Source organism: Cynoglossus semilaevis, chromosome 8 (assembly GCF_000523025.1).
Source record: "Cynoglossus semilaevis isolate Cse_v1.0 chromosome 8, Cse_v1.0, whole genome shotgun sequence".
Taxonomy (NCBI): domain Eukaryota; kingdom Metazoa; phylum Chordata; class Actinopteri; order Pleuronectiformes; family Cynoglossidae; genus Cynoglossus; species Cynoglossus semilaevis.
Window position 1 is genome coordinate 23,218,956 of NC_024314.1, and position 25,109 is coordinate 23,244,064.

Below are 25,109 nucleotides of genomic sequence, written 5' to 3' on the forward strand. Positions count from 1 at the left end.
GTAGAAACGCTTCTGTTGATTTCCGTTGACTGCAGGAACACTGATGATATTCTGTCTCCTTAAATACCACCTTTGTTTAAGCGTCATTAAAAAAAGATTATACAGATTCAACAACACTGATGTGTTCACACTTCTCGTTGTTATATTACTACCTTTGTTTAAGCGTCATTAAGATTATACAGATTCAAAAACACTGATGTGTTCACACTTCTCGTCGTTAAATGTTGTGTAGAGCAGAGCGCCCATATCATGAACACGTACACAATGGAAAGATAAGATGAGTGGTTAAGGTCAGAGCTGACAGCCAGGCATACAGTAAGGTGGGGGGGGGGGGGGGGGGAGTTGAACTCAGAACCCTCTGACAACGTTCTACGTTATTGATCCCATTGTTGTATCTTCACAAAACACAAATTCCTCTGAGTATTTTTCACGGTTAATCTACAACTTTATACCAATCTTATCAGCTGTGTTTCATGCCCAGCAGATTAACGATGTAAAGTTTACATATAATGCTAAAAGATGAGTAAAATTAGGTTAAAAGAGTACAAGTAAGGAAAATAAATAGCTAAATCATTGACTGTTGGCAATGATTTAGTTATTTATTTTCCATTATTATGACTAAATAATGAAAAGAAATTAGTTAGACAATTAGAAGTTAAAAAAAAAGGCAAGGCCATGGATACTAAACGGTTTTTACTGTTGTTTTAGCCTCAGAATAACTAAAAGTAAGCAAAACATTTATTCATTTTTAATTATACTTTATTTTTTCCAAATGGCTAAATTTTGCCAAAATTAGCCATTTAGCAAATACAATTACAGTACATCAGGGACAAAATTATTGAAAAATTGCTAAAACAGTAAGTGCAGGTAGAACAAGAAAAAAAGAGAACAAAAAAACAACGTGAAAAATTGTAAATTACACATTAGTAAAAACCTATTAGAATAATAATAAATAAATACTATCTCAAGGATAATTTGTTATTCCAGTCAATGCATAAGATTTGTATAACAAGCCAGAGCCAGAGATTAAACCTCTGACACCGTGTTACCTAGAAGCAGAACTTCTAGCTTGTTCCTCGTCATCACTGTGATTAAGCACAGTGTTTAGACCAGATAACCCGGTGCAAAAAAAAAAAAAACTTATGCAACCTGCTATAGTGCTTTAGACACTTCGTGGAATTGGACCGCTGACCTTCTGCAGGTCAGACAGGAATCCTAACAGAACGCCTCCCTTTGATGCTCGCTTTAAATCATCCTCAGTAATTAAGGAAAGAACAAAAATAGCCTTTGGCTGAGACGTAAACAAACTAAGTGACCACTGAACCGCCGCCGCCGCCGCCGCTGCTGCTGCTGTTCATAACAAGGACTTCACCTTGAGCACACCAATAACATACAATGAGAACTTATCAGTCCGACCCACTTTTTTTTGTTGCTTCAAACTATCACATTTTTTCTGCCTCATCATGACATCATGACGTCTACCCTCCCGCCCCTCCCACGTTCTCTCCGTCTGTCTGTTTGCATTCAGGTCACTTATCCTTGCATAACATCTCATTCATAAAACAGCACCACACCTCAGGGACGGGGATGAGGGAGAGACAGTAGACAGCTGCTGAGGTGTCCTGAGAAAAGTCTGTACACAGGGAGGATTTTACTGCAGTGTGGACACACTCTGGTCCTTTTAGGTCACGTCAAGGCCAGTAGCTGCATACTCACTGTACCTGTCAAATGGGGTTGGAGTAAAGCGGGGTGTGAAGCGGGGGTGGTGTCTTACAGTAAGTTGCCCGGGAGGTCACTAAGGGTTCTCGCAAATAGGTTCAGGTTTAAAACATGTGACCCACGCTGAACATGCTCCCAGGGAACATTAGTGTGTGTACTGCACAGTTATTCTGACCCACAGTGAGCTCAGAGTAAAACTACAAAATAAACTTAAAGATTGAACCATAACGTTTTATCAGTATTGCGTAAGCTAGTGTTCTCAACTAAGGGTTCGTGTAGAGTAAATGTATATTTATCTTTTTCCCACTATTGTTCTGTGTAGAGGATATTTTAAGATTGTATTATTTTAATTAATTTCTGTATTGAATACAGATCTTTGTTATAGTCAGAAAGGTGGGAATTTATGTTAATATTTTAAATGTATTTATTTTTACATATGCAAATGTTTATTTTTTCTTAAATTTATTTCTTATGTTTTTATTTACATATAGTTCAAGTGAGAAAATCTTCTGCAAAGTTTAATAAATCTGACACTAATTGTAAGACTAAGTTTGTCACCGGGGTCAAGGTTTCGTTAAATGTGTGATGTGTCTTATCTTAACCCAGGAATTATATTATAACTCCATTGTCATTAGTGACCAGGCGACAAGGCTGTAAAAGTAGCACGTGTTCATAACTGGAGTCACATTGTGAGCTATTTTTTTCCTTTAGGGGAGAGTAATATTTATGTTGCAGTTTGAACAAAGTAGGTTTTTCTTAGATGTATATATTAAGCAAAGTACATCCATACATCCAAGTACAGGCTACAGATGTACAAAGTTTGTTAACAATAGGGTATTAATAATAATATAAGATTGGAGATAAGACGCTGTGATTGGCTGATATTGGCATTTCCTGATACTCCCTGTTGCAGTGTTGGTATCAAGTGTAAACAAGTGTTTACCTAGTATACGATATTTACTTACATACTTCTTACTTATTTGCCCACTCAGCCGACTCCTGTCTCGTATACAGTACCTTACCTTAGCAGGTGCCACACCCGTGACAAGAATTTGCAGAATTCTAGACTCTGTTTTTTGTTTGTGAGCAATAATTTTGTCCCAAAACAAAATCAAAGTTCAGGCGCCCAAACTGGTATTTAAAAAAAAAAAAGAAAAAAAAAAAAGACGGACTCTCTCAACAGCCATTCAATCAAAGTAGAGACTGTTTGTTCCCACAAGGTCAAACTCTAACTCTCTGACTCAAACACTGCAGTCAAAATAGGCACATGAGCACCGTGAGCATTTCGGTTAAATGCAAAACATAGTCATGGTTATATTTTGAGATTTAACCAACCTGTTTGGACGAATGAATCATTTTCACTGTGTGTTTGTGTGTGCCATCACTGCAGTGTGGTTTGGTCTCAGACTTCTTTTCCCACATTCTGGCAATCACACTGTCACTGTCTGGGTTTGTTTATACCCCCTTAAAACCAAATCTTCACATGATTATAGAGTGTCTGTGTTGTTGTTCTACCTCCAGGAGACAGAGGCATCATTGTGAGGGAAAGTGTTGTTCGAAGGTAGAACTCGCCCGCGGTACTTAATGGTGCCATTTAACCTTTTCTTTAGCTTTTTTACAGAAAAATAAAAAAACTAACAGCTAAATATGTTTTAATAAGTCTGGACACTGAAAACTCCATGTCTTCTCTTACTATCCCAGTCTCACCAATCGCACCGATAACACTAACCCTTAAGTGATGTTTACCCTGCTGAGTCTATTTCATGCTCAGCTATCATAATGACAGGCTTTAAATATGCGCCAACAAGCAGCCATTGTGTCCTTCAGGCCTCACAAGCAAGTTATTGTCATACCTTCATCTGCAGCCTTGAGACCTGTGTTTATTTTGCTGCAGCCCGTAAACCATTAGGAGACGTGTTGATGTGACCTGTTTACCGCTGTGATCTCATGCCCCGCAAAGTAGAAAAGGTTCCTTGGATCTGTTGGTGGCTGATGTTTGTAATAAGTGTCGCTCGTTGTCGCAAAACCTGCAGTGCTATTATGACTCTGCATTGTTGCCCTTGGGCTTTATGAAGCATTTCAGCATCGATTTTATTTGTGTCAGCGTTTACTGTAAGTAAGACTATCATTGTTGTATTAAATTAATTGTGGAATCGGGCGGTACCTCTAAAACATGAAACGCCAGTCATCAGAGAGTGTACAATGATATACTTATAATATTTTTGTCTTCATTCTAGCGCTCTATTTACTAGCGTAGAAGAGCACTAGTTGCTAATACCGCCCTAGCCTATACGTAGCAGCATGTCCACAGAAGGCCAGATGAGTGTTCACAAACTGGCAAAAGTAGCTGTAATAAAGCTAAAGTAGCGAGGTTAAACAGAACTATTGTCTCAGACTGTGGTCCTTTTCAAAACGAATCATAAAACAGCTATAAACAGTAAATTTAGTGGAATGTTACGTGTTAAGCTAATATAGCATTTTTGTGCTAGCATATGTTACCTGAGTAGTTGACAACACAGCCCTAGCCTTTAGCAGAACAATAGTAGATCAGAACTAAATGCAAAACTGCCAACAAAAAATGGTTGTGCTGGTCTCTGGTAGCAATGCAAATTAATAACACTGCCCTAGCCTTTAGCCACGTGGCTCCAGAAAATAGTTGAACAAATGTTGACCCTGAATGTAGTTTTTTTTTGGTTTCTTTGTCACATGGACAGCATGTCCAGCAAACATTCATGTGTTGTTGCATTGAACAGAATGAAAACTGTGTCTGTTCTAACATGAACCTCACTGTCTCTATGATTACAACCTGACAGCAGCTCACGTCCATCTCATCAACCTTGGCAGCCTGTCAGTGGATGCAGACCTTCACCTCATCCTTATTAATACCCCTTCACAGTTGTGTGAATAAATATGGGAAGAATTAGTTTGCTCAAGCCTTATTTCAAATCTAAGGGTCTTATCATGAAGACCATAACAGCTGGCTTTGGCTAAAATTAGCCTGATACCAACTCTGTGATATTCATGAGCTAAATTTAAGAGATGACCTCCGTTGTCTTATTGTCCCTAACTTGTCTATTTGTGTCTTTTATTGTCCAAAGTCACTTGGACAGATGCGGCTCTAATTTTCCACGTTGGGCAGAAGGCCTTATGTTTGAATGCTTGGCGCCGAGGACGGAGAAGAGCATAATGGGTAGGCTAATGAGCTCAGGACATTATAGACAGAAGGAGTCAACACTGTGATCCTTACACTATCAAAAGAAGACACAGTGAAGTGTGAGAGGGCGGATCACTGTATATTTGGTAACACAATTAATCGCTGTGTGAATAGTGAATTAAATAATGACAAATGTTGTGGTGTACCCACGCCAGCGTTTCCATGTGGTGGACACACTCTGAGCTCACCTGTTATCTTCACACAGCAGATGTCCCCTGTGTGATGGACAGACACTCACTCCTGACTTCTTTGTCCCCCCCCCATCTGTCTCAGTGTGGGCCAAGAGACACCAGATCCTTGGCTAAAAAGAGACCTCTTTTATTGCCCTATCGACGTTACGCACATAGATGACAAACCACTCGGAATAGCCCGGTGACAGAGAGATTCATCTTCCTGTGAGGTGACTGATGTCATCAGGACGATAACGTGGCCTGGCATCTGCTCCAGCAAATTACATAATTAATTACTGCTCATGTGTCTGGCACCGATTGCGTCATCATTTTATAAACGCAGTCATGTTACATAATGTGTAACATGAATGAAATGATGTCCTAAATTTGTGCCAGTCCTGGATTATAATCCAAGATGTTCAACTCTTGGTTATTTTAGGCCATCTCCTGTGTAAGTTTAATTTTTTAGCTATTTGCTAATTCTGGCTAGCTTTTAGATATTTTTTCTCCCTGATTTTAACTCACTCCAGACTAACTATTAACTATAATTAATATGCTCTATAACTGTACTTTAACGAGGGAGAGAAATTGATCTGTAACGTAACGAAATTTAAAACATTCACTATTTTCTGCTTGCTGTAGCTTTTTGTTCTTTTTTCTTATTGTGTAAATGACAATTACACAACACTAACTACGTCTTCTTAAACAAGTAAAACCTTTGACCAGCGTTGTTCAAAGCAGCTCCCTGTCCCTTGTACTGTATTTTCAACAACAGAAGTCTTTTTGTTTGGTGTCTTTCTTGTTTGTCTCCAAACAATTGGTCAGGTCAAAGGTGGACTGAGCATGATGAAGGTAACTAGATAAAACAGAACAGAACCTTCGACAAAACAAGTTATACTGTGGCCTAATGTATGGCTATGTTTAGACTCTGTTCATTTTATGTTTAATATACAAAAAAACTCCTGTCCAGACATAAATCATTTGACTGTCATTTATATGAAAAAACTAGGGTGACTTTAACACGGACAGTCACAACATGGGAGGGTCAGCAGATAGCACTGTGTCAGATTTTACTCTAATGAGCTCATTAAGGAGTGGCTGTCATTCACAGACAGAATGTTTTATGACACACCTCATACCTGGTGCTGGAACACACATTTTATGTAAGAAGTGTCAAATATGTCTGTTAACATACCTTTAGTCGTGTATTTGACTTGTGTAAACACAGCGATCTTGATTTTGCTCAGATCGAGTTCAGAATGGTTACATTTTACTTCAGGAAAACAGTTTTTAAACATGTAGTACATGACACAGAGCACAATTATGCCAATTATGAAAAGAACGTCAAAGTATTTAAGACAATTTTTTTTCGTCTCCTTGAAAAACAGTGGAACATGTTGACTTTCCATAGGCAAACAAAGTGACAGATGTGTGTTTATATTACAGGTGAAACATGGAATGTTGTTTCAAAAATTCACATTCTGCATTTTAAATTTAATAATGACATGATTGTGATTCTCCACAATTGCCATGTAGCAATTCTTTTAACATATTTGTGGCATTTTCAGATTCTTTTTAAGTGATTTATTTTGCTTTCTCACTGAAACCGTGTAGATCCTGCTGAGAACCAGCACCAAGTGAATGGAACCACAATCACAACTGCAGTTCACCTCAGCAGATTCAGTGTTTTTGTAGTAGGAAAATCACAGGTGCCCCTAATACCTTTAACAATCGCTCTGTTCTATTTCAATGACCCATAATCCTCCACGATGAGACATTGATAAACAACACTGTGAAGCTTTATATTAAAGTGGGAAAGTGGTATTTAAGCCTCAAGTTTCTTTTTTATTGTGTACACCTGTGTTTTCCTAATCTGACAAGTTGCCCTGCCTGTTGGGGGGGAAAAACCCGAATGTCACCAAAAAGGAGATGAGAATAGAGAGCTTGAAATCCTGTCAGCTTTAAACCAATTGATTTGTGACTTGGTAACTATCTGGATGGTGTTGTTAACTAGTTTTATCAAATTATTTTGACCAAGTATAAGGATTTTATCATGGGAACCACGGCAGTTAGGTTTGTAAATAGTAGTTTAATACTATAATTTACTGACTATCTTACTATTCTTTCTTTTGAGGCGGTGATTAAATTTGAAGTCAATCATTTAACAGGATGTATCCTGGGAAAAAACAAATATGTCAACCAAGCTGTCAAACCTTACTGCTGCTGCACCATGAAGATCAGCACCAATTACGCATTTGTTTATTGTCTCTGTTTTGACCAGCACTGTGACCACGCCCACTCAGGCTGAAGCCAACCAATCATCGCTGCGCTACCTCAGAGGAGTGATCTGTGTGCCTGAACTCTAGTCCGCCTGTTCATTGTACTGAAGCAGCAGCCATGCGCAAATGGGTCCGGAGGAGGGCTGTGAACTGGAGGCTGTAGTCTACATATAAAGATCTCTGTCCGCCTGCGAGAATCCCACACTCACCACTTCAAGAGACGAGGAGAACACAAACCTGACTCCCAGTTAAAGCCGGTTTTGCCATCCCACCATTTTACTCCTTGTGTGACAGACGGCGGTGGAGCTTGGATGCAGAAAACAGCAGCAGCGATGCGGCGACTCTGTTGTTAACTCCTTGGACTCCCTTCTCACTCTACTCCTTCTTTTCGCCCTTGTCCTTATTTTTGCCGGTTCTCTTTAACGGACGCCGAGATTTACCCCAGGATGAAGCTCAAACCGAACCAGACCAGGACGTATGATGGCGAGGGCTTCAAGAAACGAGCGGCTTGTCTGTGCTTCAAGAATGAACGTGAAGAAGAGGTAAGAGACCGGCTTGTATAAAGAAATGCACATTTTCTACCTCAGATATATTAAATGTTAAATTCATTTATGAGACAGGGTTCATTTTAAGACAGTTGTGATAGACAGAACTATTATGTGTCTGGTTTAAGGCCACTGTTTTGTTTTGTGCACATTGCGGTGTGATGCGCCTCAGGCCATCCAGTTTGGGCTAGTTTGAGGAGCACGAAGGGAAAAGGAGAAAATTTACTGCTGTCAAAGAGACTTTAGTCAGTAGCAAACAAAACTTGCAACTTTCACAATAAAATCCTCTTACGTAACCCTCCTTCAAACAGACTAAATTGCTCACGGAAGTGGTCTTATTTTGAAAGAACATTTGCCGTCCTTTCTTGCTGATTTGCAGTAACTAACAGAAAGGGGGCGAGGCGCTCTGCTGTACTTTTTCGTTAAAAAAACTGCTTAAAATCATCAGACATTGTACAATTCTGTGAACGTACAATATATTTGATCGTCTTTAACGTGTACGACATTATAACTTTCTTGTGACAGTCGCTGACCATCCATGATGCTGTTAATGCATCCCACCGGCCTGTGTGAGCGGGCAGCCGCGCGGAGGATTTAAAGAGACAGTCACTATATAATTTATATTATATTTAACTGTATGGTACGAGACTTTTATTGCTGTCAGGACGTATCTCTATGATATACATCGCAGTAAACCCTGCTCTAAAAGGGATTTCCCCAGAAACAATTCCTCATATGCTCAAGCAGAATGCCTCATAGATTATATCTAGTTTAGAACTGTTGCTTTATTGCCATGCCACTGACATTTAACTTAGTACTTTAAATTTATTTAAATTAACCACTATTAGTTTTTAGGGAATATATTTAGATACCATTTCAGATAATTATGGAACAATTTGTTTCATGTTGCAATGTCGGATTTGTAACTTTTTTGTTCTACATTTTTATTTTATTGTATTTTATTTTTTAGAGGTTCAGGGGTGTTACCTTTGCTGTTTCTTGGGCCTATGGTTTGGTTATTATCCACCAAGATATTTGATTATGCTGGTTCCTGTGGAAAAAACAGAATGACCTTCTGATTCATTCCTTTGGTTTTTGTTTTGGGAAATGTATCTCATAATGATTCAAGGTATTGTTTATGCCTAAACATTTCTAGATTCAGCCTTGATGTTTATTGTGGCAATTTCTGCTAATGCTAATCAAGAGTTTATTATTGAGTGTAATATACAAACTTGTTCCCTTTGGTGGACCAGTATTCCACCATAGAATATTGAAATAATGCAAACAAAACTAGTAAACTGGTCTTTAGGACAGTTAGTGGATGTGTAGTTTTTGAAGTAATACTAGTATGATACCGATAGGATCTGAAAACATTGAATACATATATTCCTAAAAGTTGTAAAAAATATGCTGAATATGCCCATATGTTAATCTTAGGGAAACTGCCCATTGTTTTTTTTTTAAGTTGGACATTTTTGTCTAATTGTTGTTTTATTGCTAAACAAACACTTGATTGCTTTAAAAACATGTGCTGTTTAAATCTAAAAGAATTTTGTGTGAAGGGGCAGAATTAGCTTTAAAATGACTGTTTGAGGTGAGAATGTTGTTAGGTTTTGAATGTTCATTTTGTTTATGGAAACAAAGCCAAATTAAAGCAGTTGTAACACCCAGACAATCTGTATTTTGATAAGGTTGTTCTGTGCGTCATGAAGCGTCACACACCTTGTTAGAAGGACTAATATTAGCCAGGCCTCAGTGTGCGTTAACAAATCAAGGCCATATCTTGTTTATTGTGGCAATTAGTGCTCCTCTAAATATAGTCTTGTCTTTCACTGTCGAGTGTCAACAGTTATATAGCAGAAATACCTTGGTGTGGCTAATTGGACAGACAAACAAACTCAGTCCAGGACTTCAAGTGTTTCTTTAGTCCCAAAGACCCTAAACATAAAAGCCTGTCCACTCACCTGTGGGTGTTCAGATGTTACGTCATTGTGTCTAGGAATTTAAGTGCACATCCATGAAATGACGAGGAGTTATATAAAACTGTTGATGATTTTGGATGGATTTATGGATTTATGTTTTTCCAAAAATGGCTCCTTGTGTTTTTACTTTGCTGTCTCCATGTCTCAGAACTTGCTTGTACACTTTAACTGTTGTAATAATGGGAAAGGACAGCTGTAGAATATTGTGACAACAGAAGTGTGTGGGTGTGACCACTGTCAAAATATTCAGGTTCTGACAAGTCTGCTACAGTCACAGAAAAAGCCACTGCTTCAGTCAAAAGATTCAGACGGTTTTGTTTTGTTTTGTTTGTTGTTTTTTTTTTTTTTTGCTAAAGGACACATCTTTTGTTGTTGATCTGATGCTATCTTGAACATGCACCTACACATGCACAATAAAGTCTGAGACACTCGAACCCACACTGTAGTGTAACGAGAGCTGAACATGCTGCTGGAGTGTTTTGGATCGGACGAGAGAAAGTTGAGCCTTAAGAACCAGTTCCACTGACAGCAATTAAAGTCCCGACAAGGAAAATAAGGAAACTAACAGTGTAGAGGGAGAGCAGTGATAACAGAATGCCACCTCTGAGTTTAACAGAATACAGGATGCTCAGGGTCTGTGTGCCAGCAGCACTCCTTTAATGAAATACCTGATGATAATGACGCAGCCATTTGACTAATATGTAATAAAGATTTAAAAACAAATTCACACAGGGGACTTTGTGAACTTTTTTACCCTGGCGTTATACTTGACAGAACCTGTTTTCGGATTAGGTGCGTAATAAAGAGATTGTGTTCACAAAAAGACAAAACAGAGACCGAAACATCCTCAAAAGGAAGGCATGGTTGTACAAAACCCCAAATAAAATGAGCAAAATAAACACTTCAGATTGTGATTAAGATATTGATCTTGAGCATACCAATTTTTTTTAAAATATTTTCTGCAATATCAAGCGATAGCCAGATTTAACTTATGCAGATTGCTCATATAGCTTTGGGAATTGTTGTGCACTGACTCAAAACAAAAACAAAAACACTGCACAATAATATTTCATAAACCAACTTGTCAGTGGGGGAGTAGAGACAGTCACAGCAGTCATTAAGAGAGGTCAAAGTAAACCTGCCATCATGCAGATTATCCACTTTAGAGGAGCAGAAATCTAAAAAAAAAAAAAAAAGTTTTTTGAATCATGTCTTCTTTGACTTGTTTAGTCTAACTAGTTTTAATCATCATTGTCTCCAGCAGCAGGCAGCTCCAAAAACAAACTGCCCATTATCGTCCTTGGACCAAATGCCAGACCGACAGAGTGCGAAATGAGTTGCCAAACATTTAGTGGCATTTTGTGAAAAGCCGAACATGGAAAAAGGAAGGGGGTGAAAACAAAAGTAAACAGTGGGCTAACGCGGACAAAAGGTGTCCGGATTTTCAGGAAAGTGTGTCAGAAATGTTTCAGCTCGACGTGGCAAATAAAAAAACGTTGGCCACAGCTGGTACACAACTACTTGTGTTGAAATCAGTACCACACATTTGTCAAAACAACCTTCAAGATTGTTGCAAACAGTTTGTAAATAAAGTAATTTAGAAGATGAGAGACGGCAGTCTTCAATGCAAGTTGTGTTTCAAGAAGTTTTGTGAGTTACACGCTTTGTTTTTGACTTTTCCCTGAGTCATTTTTTCAATACCTGTTTAATGAAGTTGTGGTGTGGACTCCTCGTCCCCTACTTGCTCCTGGGAGCCGGCATGGCCTGGCATTTAGAACCTTCTTTATTGGACAGCTACAGGCGTTGCTCCTTGGGGGAGCAGGAGGTGTTTATGTCTTCAAGAATATTTTTGCCTCCTGCCCCTGTTTGAGGCGGTGCCAGAAGACCTACCATCAGAACCACTGCTAAGGTTTTACAACCTCTGGCAGCGCTGATGTCTCCAAAATGAACAGTCTGACTTTTCATTTTCTAAATCCATCACAAAGACCTTGTGTAATCAGGAACTGAGAGAGAACAGAAACGTCAGCCAGGACACTGACCTTGACATTTGTCCGGAGCGTTCTTTTTCATCATTGGGGAGATTTACTGTACGGGGCCCCAGAACTTGTCCGCATCGTTTCACATTGGGGGGCCCCAGTAAGTAGTAGTCTTGGTTGAAAAGGACAAAATGTCACCAGGAAACACTACGGTTGGCCTAGGGTTGTTTCTGTGCTTCTTTCTGCATATAGTAGTATAGGAGTTTTCTGTGCTTGGAATTCAGCTGCCAGCTGACCTTTGACCCAGGTGTCATGGCGGTGTGAGTTATTCAGTTCTGGTTTGACATTCTCAGGTTTTCTTATGTTGGAAGTATTGTTTATTAGAGGTCAGTGATCAACAACCAGGTGTCTACCTTCCTCATGGTAGTTTTAGTTTTCAGCTGCATGTCATCTGTTGTGAGATGACATTATATATTTTATTTGTAGGTTTCTGTCGATGTTTTTTGGTTCATTCCCTGTGTAGAGGTTTCTAGTGTGATGGTGACAATTGCTACATCAAACTGATCAACTGCAACACTTGTTAAACCCTCATTATTATCATCTCATATTCGTATACTTTTATATTTCTCCTACATTTCTAAACCAGTTGGTGAAACACAAACTGTATAAACTGTAGCTTTAAAAGCCACTTCTTCTCCCTAATGGAAATAACCAAATGGCTGTGTTCATTTCAAAAGCACTTGTGAAGAACGGGGTTCTTAATTATACACTCTTTGTAATATGTTGATTCAGTGCTCTACATTCCAAAATCAAAGTACAGCCTGCAGTGGCAAAACAACAACCAAAAGACAAAAATGGAGCCAGTGGAGCAGAAATGTGTTTAGTCGCTGCCCTGAAAAGCTCTGTGGCATTTTTTTTGTATACAGGCCACACTGTCGGACTGAGGACACGTTGACACCAGCTGATCCCAGTTAAAGCCTTGTTGGACGTGGCTCAGTCAGCAGCCCACAGACCAAACAGAACAGACAGACAGTGGGGCAGATTGTGCCAGGGCTCTTGAAAGGCCCAACACCCCAAAAACCCCAGTGAATGAATGTGTCTTTCATTGGGTCGTATCAATGGATAAAACCCATTAAAAGACGTGCAACAAAACGATGGCCGCAACCATACAATAATGTTGACTTTTCAGTCCCTGGTTGCTACCAAATTTCAAATTTAGACACATTTTTGGCAACCTAGGCTATACATTTGCCAAAAAGTACTTGAAGATAAGCAGCTTGGGAAATGGCAACACAATTTGGCAAAAGATCAACAAAGTCTCAGTGAGGATTAATGTAACAATGCCGTATATATATGACTATAATGAACATGCATATAGCAGAAAAAACAGTAAAACTTTCAGTTCCCTGAAATCCCTCCTGACAAATCTGGGATTTAGCTGACTTTCTATTGAGCTCCTTCTGTTACCAGATTTTGTTTTCCAAAATTTCAGATATTATTTGCCATGTTATAGATGAGCAGCATAACGTCTTACAAATATTAAATAAAAAAAATGCAGTTGTTGGCACAAATGACCGTGGGTAAGTGAGTAAGCTCACAGGTTCAAGTGTAGTGTCACACATGCAGCCATGTGTCTGCTCAACCCGCCTTTATCCTAACCTACATCGTCTGAGAATCAGCAGGTGGTTGACTGGGAGTTAGCCCAGCACGTGAGAAAGCCAGCAGTCGACATCGCTCACTGTCAGGACCTCACCTTTTGTGGTTCAGTTGATTGGCCGCTTGCCCTTAAAAGAGAATCCTAAGGATGCTTCAACATCCCACAATCCTATTAGGATTGTGGGATGAAAACTATTGTGGTGGTGGAGTAGTCGGAAGAGGTGGATGTCACCATCTGTTTCTAAAACTACTTCTTGCACAGTATTTCTGTAGTATTTATATTTCAGGTATGTACAACAAATTATTTTAATGTAAAAAAAAACAAACCCTGGTGGCCTAGTGTGCACATTTATATGTTTAAACAAAAAACAAAAAACAACCACAGGTACCTAAAGGTTAGAGGTGGGAAAAAAAACTCACCAAACATTCTACATCTGTGAAAACATCTGACTGTTAGCTTTTAACAAAATGCCCTTGAAACATTTTTAACAGTCACTACTAACCTGTTGGTAGGCTACAAAAATAACATATCAACACTGAAATGCTACGTAGCGACCAGCTGAAGGATTCCTAAATGACTTCCCCTCAGAACGTATTTACTGTATTTGTTAGGGTTGGGTTTCCAGTCTGTTGATAAAGCTCAATCAGAGTCGGTGTCAGTTCCAGCAGATCCCCCGGCAAACAAAGCATGTAAAGGCGAGCGTGAGCCTCACTGATTCTGTGAGTGCTCCCCAGAGCGACCTGCAGGGGGGTTTGAATTACACCACAGTTGCTGCGGACACTGATCCACTCGGATCACATATGCCCGCGTCTGCAGTTTCTGGCAGTTTCCGCATAGAGAGCGATCACAACAGAGACGAGCGCGGCCGCTGTAAACATTTTCACATATGCAGGGAGTCGATCAGTCATCATTGAGACGCAGCCTGTGACAGAAAGCAGGTCATAACAACATCAACAACTAATAACGGCAAAACCAATGGCACCGGATTCAATTACAGACTCTGACACTTTTTTAATTTATGGATCCACTGGACCTTCACTTTTTTAATTTATGGATCCACTGGATCCACTGGACCTTAACTGTCTCTGATCCACCAACAAATCTTTACACTGGAGTCTCTCTCTCACTCCCCCTCATTTATTGCACTTCTTTAAAAAATATCCTTGTTATAATCACCAGGCAACAGGAAATGTAATTTTATAAAAGAAATCCAAAAACAAACCTGTAATCTTAATCCACCTTCAATCTGGACTGCAGGCAGGCCAGTCAAGCCTCTGTCTGAATAACCCAACCTTTATTTATTTATTTTTATTGATATTATATTATATTTATTTATAATTTGTAGATAAAGCAAAGGCAGGCCACATGGTGGCAGTAGTCGTTTGCTGTTTTTGTAATTCTCTCCCACTGTCCAACAAAAAATGCAGGATTTGTTCTAGTTCACTCAGAACTGGCCATGTTGGTGTGAGTGGTTGTTTGTCTCTGTATGTGGTCCTGAGATGGACTGTTCAACAACCCCCCACTTCGACCTGATAACTGCTGGGATTGGCTCCAACCCCCCGTGACCCTGAGGAGGATTAGGTGGTAGATGAAGAAGATGAGGCAATGGCAAAAAACAAGAAGATGTGAAGTTTGGTCAGTCACATGTAGTCTTTAACAACACAGAGACACCATTAGTCATCATTAGTCGTTTTGACTCGGAAAGGTCAAAGGGTCAGGGCTCATGTCAAATCAGTCAATTTCTAAATGACAAGGCCAGGGTGAAGTCACAGAGAGAAATCTGAATCATCACTCCCTTCTTAGCTCCCCGCCTAAAAAACAAGCTGAAACCAAGGAGGGAGTCAAGGCTTCTTCCTTTTCCTCAGGCTGTTATTCAATGCTCACCCCCTGCTGTGACACAGGTGCCCCCGTCTCCAGGAGACAGACGCACAGAGACGCTCATTCCTCGTTCCGCAGCGAGATAAAACAAAAGATTGAAACCAAATGTGCGCAGCCATGGAGTTGTGTTTTTTTTTGCCTGACAGGTCCTGCTGGTCAGCAGCAGTCGGCATCCAGACCAGTGGATCGTCCCTGGTGGAGGGATGGAGCCAGAGGAGGAGCCGTGTGGAGCTGCTATCAGAGAGGTGTTTGAAGAGGTGAATACAAGCAGTCCTCGGTGTAAATCATTCCACATATGTCTGTTCTAAAAGAGAGGTTTTGGATGAAATTGAAAAAATGCATACATATATATAAATATATATATGTGTATATTTATATTTGTGTATGTATATGTATCTATATATGTATATGTATGTATATATATAAATATATATTTATGTATATGTGTATATATATATATATATGTGTGTATATGTATATATATACAGTGGTTTGTACGAATCAATAAGTAAATGTTACCAGGCGCTCAATAGTATTTTAATTCTGGGCAGGGGGGTTTTAAAAACTTTTGTCCCCTAGGGGGAGCATGACAGAAAATATTTGAGGAACACTGCTTTCACCCATCATCTTAGTGAGCAGGCGGCACTTCCTTAACTACTAGGCCACCACTTTTTTTTATAGTCATTATGTTTGGTTACAAATGTGCGTCCATTCACCCGCTAAGCCACCTGTGACTATCTAGTGTTCAACCCTGGTAAAATGTCCAGAAGTGGACTAGCGTGGCTGCCGCGCTCAGGGTGAGATTTTTTTTTTTTGAAGAGCTGCGGTGTCAGTGATTGGGTGACTGAGGAGGCTCCTGGTATTCCAGAGCCGTGGTCCATTGGAGTACCTTGTGTTCTCAGCTACGTCAGCGCACTAAACTTGGCTCCCGGCTGGATTCTTGCACTTCAACAGACCCCGCTGTCCAGCTCGCAGGACACTCCAGCGGGGACAGAGTGACACTTGTGAAGTATGCTGAGAAGGGGAAAGGACAGATGTCACTGGTCTTGACAGTAACCTGAATCTTGTGAATGAATAAAACAACTGTTGGATATAAAAAGTAGATGATCCTGGTAGGATGTCCCTCCCCCCGACTCCCCCGACAGTAAAGATGATAGACGATGACCGATTATTTTTAATGCGTCTCCCAGAGATGCCATGTAAATGTCTTTGCATCTTTGGGTGGAATAATTATCACGGCTTAACTGAAACTGAGGAGGCTGGGAAGGTTGCGCAGGGCACAAATGAAATCCAAAAATATCTCCGTCTGAGTTGGCTGATGTTGCCTCCGTTTTCATGCGTGGGTCATTGTTGTCAGACATTTCTCCCTGAAAACAAAGCCTGGGATTTCAGAGCTGAGCTCAGCCTGTGGAGGTGAAGCCAAACTCCTGTAAAACACTGAAATCCCATACACAATAGCCATTGTTTGGGCTCAGAATACTGTCTGTGGTCTAAATACTGCTATTCTCTTGATTCTTGTGTAATTTTTTCTGTGGTCTAAATACTGCTATTCTCTTTCAATTTCACCCTCGATTCTTGTGTATTTTTTTATTTTTTTGGTTTGTTTTTTGTTGTTGCTGGGCACAAGGAAATATCATCCGGGTTCTGTTTTTGTGCAGCAAAACATGTAACGTGAACAAGAAGCCTAATTTTTAACTCGTGTGTTTCTTCCAGGCCGGTGTGAAAGGAAAGCTGGGGCGTCTGCTGGGTGTATTTGAGGTAACACTGACCTACATATACACTGTATCTGACTGCATTTATATTGCCCTGTTATGAAGCTGGAGGCAAAATGAAATGACTGAAACTGTACTTAATATTTCAGAGGGTGATTAAAAGCCCGTATCATAAAATATTTAAATCAGATTCTAAAGTCTAAAATGTCCAGCTGGGCTTCTGTAGGTCATGGTGTCATCAGGAGCAGGTTATTTCTAAAGTGCCTATTAGATGTTAAATGGTTAGAAGACAGTTAAATATTGACCAGATTTCTAGTAAAATAGCTTAAGGTTAGCAAAAAATTAGCCCGGGGTTAACTAAAAGTTAGCCATCAACACCAAAAGGAATCGACTGTTTGCTTTCAAATATCGCAGCTATAGCTAAAATGTTTCCATTCAATTAGCCCAAAAAGGCTTAAAGTGCCTGTACCTAGAAGAACGGGTTAAATGGTAGCTGAAGGGTAGCCAAGAGGTGCAGTCACTAAATGGTCGCCAAGCACCAAGAGAGGTTTGCTAGGAAATGGCTAAAGTACGCAAACATTGCTAAGAGTTGAAATAGTCTTGAAATATGCAGTTAGCTAAAAAATAAGCTGGTCTATCGTGGGGGTTACGTTCCAAGACCTAATGCAGTTAGCTAAAAAATAAGCTGGTCCCTTGTCTATCGTGGGAGTTACGTTCCAAGACGTCCCACGATTGCGAAAAACCACGAAGTAAAGACGCAACAGTTATTATATTATTTACGTATATATATTAACCCTTTTACGAATCCACGGTATTTCTGGCACTACCCTAGACGTATGTGTTACAGAATGTCTTTTAATTATTTTTTTTATTTATATACTTATATATATTCATTCATTCATTCATTCATTTTCATCCGCTTATCCGTTACCGGGTTGCGGGGGCAGCAGTCGCCACCCAAATCACATTGCACCATACCTAAACCTTCCTGCGGGTGGTGAGTCCACTGGAATACTTATATATATTATTTATATATTAATTATATATTTTTTATTTTTGTTCTTAGGCTAGAAAATGCTTATTTAAACTCAAACATAATGAAAATATAGGAATTTTAAAAATAATTATTTAGCACAAGAATACATTTAAAATATTAAAAATTTGCAATGCACTGAGGGCACGAACCACAATACAGCGAGGTACGACTGTAGCTAAAAGAAAATTAGCTCAGAAATAGCATCTAATTATCCCCAAAATATCAATTAATCTGAAACTAGAACATTTGAACAGTTTTGTGGAAACAATTTCAAAATTAAATGTAAGTGTTACTATTATATTAAATATTTCAGGTCGTCTTCCTGCCCTAGGTCTGGAGTTTGTTTTTTTTATGATCCAGCAGAGGGCATTTTTTTGAGTTTCTCTTGACCCATTAATAAAAAAACAAAAAAACATTGATTTTATGGGGTTTTCTGTTAGCAATCAAGCTAAACAGTCAGTCTAGGCCAACATAATCAACATGTGAAACATCTGAATGTCTGAACATGGTGAACCTGACACCTGTTCACACATCACACCCCAGGCTGGGGGATGGGGGGGTAAAAGTAACACTCACTCACTCAGAGTTACGCATTCAGCTCAACTGTATGTCTTCAAGTCGCCCTTTTAGAGAAGGACATCAATGTGCTAAAGCAGAAACCTGACCAAAAAAACGAGAATCTCTCTGCTTCATTCTTTAAAAAAAAAATATATATATAAATATTTGTTTCTAATTCTGCCTTTCCTTTCCTCTTCCCCTCCAAAGCAAAACCAGGACAGGAAGCACCGGACGTACGTGTACGTGTTGACTGTGACCGAGACCCTGGAGGCCTGGGAAGACTCTGTCAACATAGGTACAGTTCCCCCTCCTGTCCCTGTGTCTGCACTGTTGCTGCGGTTGTTTGTCTGCGTCGGTACTTGCACCGCTGCGGGCCGTTTTGCCGTTTTCAGACAAACGTTTGAGTCACTCATGAGTGGCCGCGGCCGCTAACGTGCGCGCCGGCTTCTGGCTGCGACAACAGGTGCCTGTAAATGTAGGCCACCGATCTGAAGCAGCAGTATGTCTTAGCTGCAGCACCTCAGAGCTGTCCGTGACCTGCTGGGCTGCAGAATCCAGCCGTACTATGAAATGTACACAGTGGGATGCGGCCTAAATCTGTACGCGTGAGAACCGGAGCTCGCAGCATCTGCTTTCTCACTTGTTGTGAAACTTGAGCGACACGTGCTGTGTTCTTATATGAATGCACGTTCATAGACATCGATGTCATATTTCAGTTATCTTCATCCATTCATTTATGATGTGTGAATGATATTTAACAGCCGATGACTTCTTTATAATCAACTCAACTCAATTCCAGCTTCGTATGAAAATGTGAGGCTAAATTAGTAAGCTGTTTTGATTGGCTCGGGCTAACAAGGGTTCTTCCCGTCTAGATTTTTTTTTTTGACTGATGCTATGAAGTTTCAGTATTTATTAGTAAATATTTTTTTATTATTATTTATACCTTTTTTTATCTATTCATTCATGGCTATTTTACCTATCCTCGTACTTACTATACTATATTACTACTATGGCTATTTTACCTATCCTCGTACTTAAATAAAATATTTTTACTATTTTGTAATTAATTTGACTGCTAACAAATATTGGGTTAAAGTTAAAGATATTTTTGGTGCTCTTGTTGTTTTGTTTTTTCTTTTATGCCGTATTTTCTAAATTAACCTTTACCATTAGCAAAGCTTTATATTTTAATTAACCTTATGCTTCTTTGGGTTTCTTTGGCTTTGATTATTGTTATTATTTTAAAAGCTAACTTGATGTTTTTTATTTGGTGATGCTTTTTAAAGCTCACAGCGATATAAACAGATGAACAGAAACCTGACAATGTGTCAGGTTTTATGGCGTTGTAAAACTCTGGGGATTCCTCACTTCCACTTGTGTTATCTGTCTCACAGACATCAGAGTTGCATATAAAATGTAACAGCTGTGATATTAACTGTTATCAGTTCAAATAGAGAGGTCATTTGGTGGTTGAATGACCATAAATAACGAGAAATATTTTTTTAAATTATAAAAATTAAGTACATTTGATCATAAGTACATTCATATACAGCAGTAAAATGTACTTGTATTGTTTTAGTAGGTGTACTGTGCCAAATGTAATACTGATAACAACTCGGTCACATGTTGGAGTTATTAAAACATATGACTTCCTGGTTGTTCTTTTGCATATTACCGAGTCACAACACTGTCAGAAACATTAACTGTATTTTATGGCTGGCTGATTGCTTTGTGTTTCACGGATACTGATGCCGAAACTCATGCTTGGATCTCTGTCTCCCTCTGCAGGTCGCAAACGGGAATGGTTCACCGTGGATGAGGCCATCAAAGTGCTGCAAAGTCACAAACCGGTGCACGCTGAGTACCTGCGGAGGCTCCAGCTCAGCTGCTCCCCCACCAACGGGAACTCCATCCTCACCAGCCCCCAATCCAACGACAACTTCCCCCACTACAGCGCCACGGCCAACACGCCATCAACGGGGAGTGTGCTGGGCTCCTCCTGCAGATAGGACTGCACATCCTCCATCTTTGTGTTCTGCCACAGCCGGACAGTTTACATGAAATTCTGTACAGTCTTGCATGGTCCCAATGACTTTTTTTTTTTTTTTTTTGTTTTTTTTTTCTTCTTTTTTTTTTTTTTTGTTTTTTTTTTCTTCTTTTTTTTTTTTTTTGTTTTTTTTTTCTTCTTTTTTTTTTTTTTTGGAATTTCGACTCACTTGTATGTATCATTTCTAGTCTTAGCTGCAGGACAGACCAAAGCCATTGAAAGAGCTGTGATAAAGACTCGTGTAAATGCTGGTGGAGCTCACGGCTCGGACAGGAACACTGTCTGAATGGCTGATACTGAAGGACACGTTTCTTTTTGTTTTTGCTTGCACCAGACTGATGAGCTGAAGAAGAGGAAGAAGACGGTGCAGGTGTGACTGACCTGGTGAAGGATTGCCTTATAAAAAATCGTTGTATGAATGTCTAATTTCACTAATGATTTTTTTTTTTTTGCATTTACTTTTTAGCAGAATGGATTTGCTTTCAAGTCAGTCAGTAAAGGCTAGTTTATCCCAAACATGTCCATGTGACAGAATGTTTCCAGATTCAACCTTTGATTGTTTTTTACCAAATCCCAGACCTGCTACATTGACAGGTTTTAAGAATTTTTATCTTCTTTTCTAAATGTTGCGTTTCTCTCCTTACATCACAGAACTACACATAAGATGACACATTTATTCCCTGACATCACTTTTTTAATCTGACAAAATTGACAATAAGCCAAATGTTCTTTCCATATTCGCCTCCACGGCCCCTCAGGGGTTCTTGGACATTTGCAGTGGCAGGATTTAAGGATTCTCGTTACTGTTGGATGAGGTTTAGTAGAGGAGGAGAAGTCTTTAAGGGAGCACCGTGCTATCATTCTTTATCCATCACTTTCATACCCAGTGGGGAAACAAGTATCTGTTTTCGACTTTTCCTTCCAGTAAAAAAATCAGCCTCGATTTAACTCAGTTCCAACGTCTCGAAATTAAAAGCAAAGGGTAAAAATAAGAACCCAGATCAGTCCTGAAGTCAAAGTATTTGTTTTCTTAAATAGGAAAAAAGGGACCGAACGTGTCCTTCTCGATCAACTAGACCTGAGTCACGACATTCTTGGAAATCCTTAGCAACAACGCTGCTTTGATTAGCGTGGAATTTTAGCTACTATGTTACTAACTTAACTAAACATCAGCTGAACCTACAGGCAGGGAAAGATCAGTGTTTCCCATGATGTCACCGTGAAAGAATTCAATGACGAAGAGTCCATTTTACCCTTTGGTTTTACTGTAATACTGCCTTGATCGTGGCAGGAATTTTATTTTATTTTTTTAATTCAGTGATGCTGAATGTCATTCTGTCATGTAGCCAGTACTTGAAAAAAATGCTGTAAGACAGTGATGTCTTTAATTTATAAGATCCAGTTCAAATGGTATTGTTTAACATTGTTAAGTTAATAATTAACATCCTTGACTAAAAGCTAAATACTGACATTAGAATGAGGTTTTATTTCGATCTTATTGATTGCCCAAGACAGTTAAACAGCCATGTGGATGATATCAATATAACATCTGATCATCAGGTTAAAAGAGTTAGCTTTTTACTAGGACAGTAAAGGCACCATTTAAAAAAAGAAATCAGTCACTTATTGGTAGAATAACTTTACAAAAATCCAGCCAATTAAGCGAAGGACTGGGCAGGTCATGTGGGTGTGTACATAGCCTTCTGCACACGCTCTGTTTACATTGTTATCAGTCTCGTTACAGCAGTTTTGATTACAGGCAGGTTAGCAGTGAGTCCCATGTCCATCTTCTAACACTATGTCCTCAAAGACAAACATCCTACCTTGAAAAATATATTTTAAACGAGGAACATAACCTAATATGGACAGGCATCTTGTAACTACGCAGACGTTTGTAAATAGCTTTGAAGACAAAAAGCATTAGAAGAAAAAAGAAGTGTTTTTAACCAGAACGAACCTGTAAAAAGCTCTAATGTTTTTATATTTTTTAAACAATGTACAAATGTCAGAAAAAAAAGAGTTTTTGTTGCAGTTCAGAAAGTTGGTGTCGGTGATGCAGAGCCACGTGTGTTTAAATGTGGAAGCCGGGTGGTTAAAGTGCAGTATATCTGAAATCAAGTGGAACTTTTTACACACAATTATCGGTTATCAAAAAAAATCTTGTTGCATCTTTAGGTGTTGTATTCAAAGAGAAACCCTTTGTTAAGGCGGAGAAACCACGTCGTTGTTCATTATAACAAAATATTTTAAAGGTAGAATTTTAGACCGTGACGGATGGATACCGATTTCAACTCTTGGAACTGGAATTTTACATTCTACTGTAACATTTTTCTTCTGCCTGGTTTCTTCAGGGAAAACATTTATTGAAATCAAATGTAATGTAACATGTTACCCACATAAAAAAGTATTTATTCACCCTAGAAACGTTAAAAAAAAAAAACGACTTTGGCCTTCGTCAGTGAGCCCTAGCATGAAGTCATTACATATTATGAGACTAGTTTTGTAAAATACAGCTCTGAGTCAAAGTCAACTGAATGTAAGGTCTGAGGCTTGTTGATTTGAACTCCACTTCTGTCACAAAATCTTAATTTTAGATTTTTTTTAAATCTTTTGAATCAAAGTTGTTTGACATTTGACCTTTTTTTTACCCCTGTCTTTGAGTGAGTACTTTAAATGTGTGATGTTGATTTTGAAAACGGAATATGTGCCAAATTTTAAAAGATGAATTTGTCTAGATGTGAAGGTTGCAACGGTAATTAGATCCACGATGTCAAGACGCTTTCAGATCATATGAGCTGTGTGATCTTGTTCGTTGGCATCCGGGAATGTAATGGATTCTTCAACAGTATTTCTGGGCCCAAACTATTTCAGATAATTCAGAGAAAACCACGTTTGTACACTTGTTAAACGCAGCTTCAAGTTCAAGCCTTTACTGATCTCTGTGACTGTTCTTCGTACAACACTAAAGAGGAGAACTTGGACACCTTGAATGTTCGCTGAGTGCATTGTAAAGTGTAAACAGTGTGTTTGGCACATCTGAAACAAAGAAAACACGAGACACGTCAGATGTTTATGCACAGGAAAGTTAAATGTTAACGTGATTTTAAAAGCTGGACTGGAAAAAAAACTTTTTTTTTGAAAAAAATTGAATTAAAGGGAAAAAAAACAATCAAATATTGTTGAACATTTGTCTGAACATAATACATACCATAATCGTGGGTTGAGTAACACCTAAAGATTATACTTTTTATTTAGCTTTTATTAGCAATTATTAGCTGCAGGATGACTAAAAGATAGCCATCAAAGTTAAAGGTTAGCCACTGGCGTAAAAAACTTAACCAGAATATATTCAAGTTTAAAAGATGAACAGTAATTTACCCAACTGAGAATTATCCAAATTGTCCTCATCTAGATACTGTATAAAACAAGATTGCATTTTACAAACACTTATCCTTTGATGGTAAAGGTAAAGAAGTACTGAAGATACGATCTTTCCATTATGTTTGGTTGACAACAAAGCATCTGAAAATTGTGTAGATCAAATGACATCACTGTACAAAATGTGTGCCACTGTCCAGCCCCACCCTCCGTTCACCACCACGTTAAGCATCTGTGAGGCTACACATCCGTTTTGGTGAGCAGCGAGTATCACACAGTTAACACATGGTCAGGTGACAGGGTGTAAAGTTCGAATGCGTTGGATACTGATGGTTTGGACCAACGTGGACACCGAGTATATTTAAACAGCAGGTGGTCTCACTTTTATCGGATTATCAGAAGGAAAGTCCGGCCCAGCACTTAAAGGACTTTATCAGAAGGAAAGTCCGGCCCAGCACAGGACAAGGAAAAGGACAAACCCAGAGAGAGATGTGGAGGAGGGAGAGGGTAAAGTCTCACGTCTATTACACTGACTTTTCTAAGGTGTCTTTGCAGTAGTTCCTGCAGGTGTCACCAAAATCACATTTTACTATAAAGAAAGCGATAGAGAGCCAGAGATTTGTCCTCTAAAACTGCTACTTTTAGAGAGCCAGAGATTTGTCCTCTAAAAGTGCTACTTAGCAACATTGTTACAGTCCTTTTTGTGATTACATTATGAAAGATTAATCATACTTTTGTTAATAGTTGTAAAACAACAATGCAGCAAAGATTTAAAACCCAGAACATCAATTAAAAATCACCACACCAGCTTCAAATGCTATTTAAAATTGTATTTAATGACACGAATAACACTATAAATGTTAGTTAGTTTACTTGTATGGGTAACTTCGAACCTAAGGGACTATTTTCCACTGCTAAATATTAAGACAATAATAATAATATTAATAATAATAAA

The 25,109-nt window shown here is 39.0% G+C and overlaps 1 protein-coding gene across 1 annotated transcript in view; it reads left to right on the forward strand.

Annotated features, from left to right (window-relative positions):
- Window positions 1–23,950, forward strand: part of nudt4b (nudix (nucleoside diphosphate linked moiety X)-type motif 4b) — a 29,512-nt gene extending 5,562 nt beyond the window's left edge. Inside the window, exons 3-8 of the mRNA XM_008315747.3 lie at window positions 7,385–7,924; window positions 15,567–15,677; window positions 17,134–17,178; window positions 18,934–19,021; window positions 20,518–20,822; window positions 20,919–23,950. Coding sequence (XP_008313969.1) covers window positions 7,829–7,924; window positions 15,567–15,677; window positions 17,134–17,178; window positions 18,934–19,021; window positions 20,518–20,738 — 561 coding nt within the window. The 5' untranslated portion in view covers window positions 7,385–7,828 and the 3' untranslated portion in view covers window positions 20,739–20,822; window positions 20,919–23,950. The remainder of the gene's footprint in view (window positions 1–7,384; window positions 7,925–15,566; window positions 15,678–17,133; window positions 17,179–18,933; window positions 19,022–20,517; window positions 20,823–20,918) is intronic.
- Window positions 23,951–25,109: the final 1,159 nt, after the last annotated feature.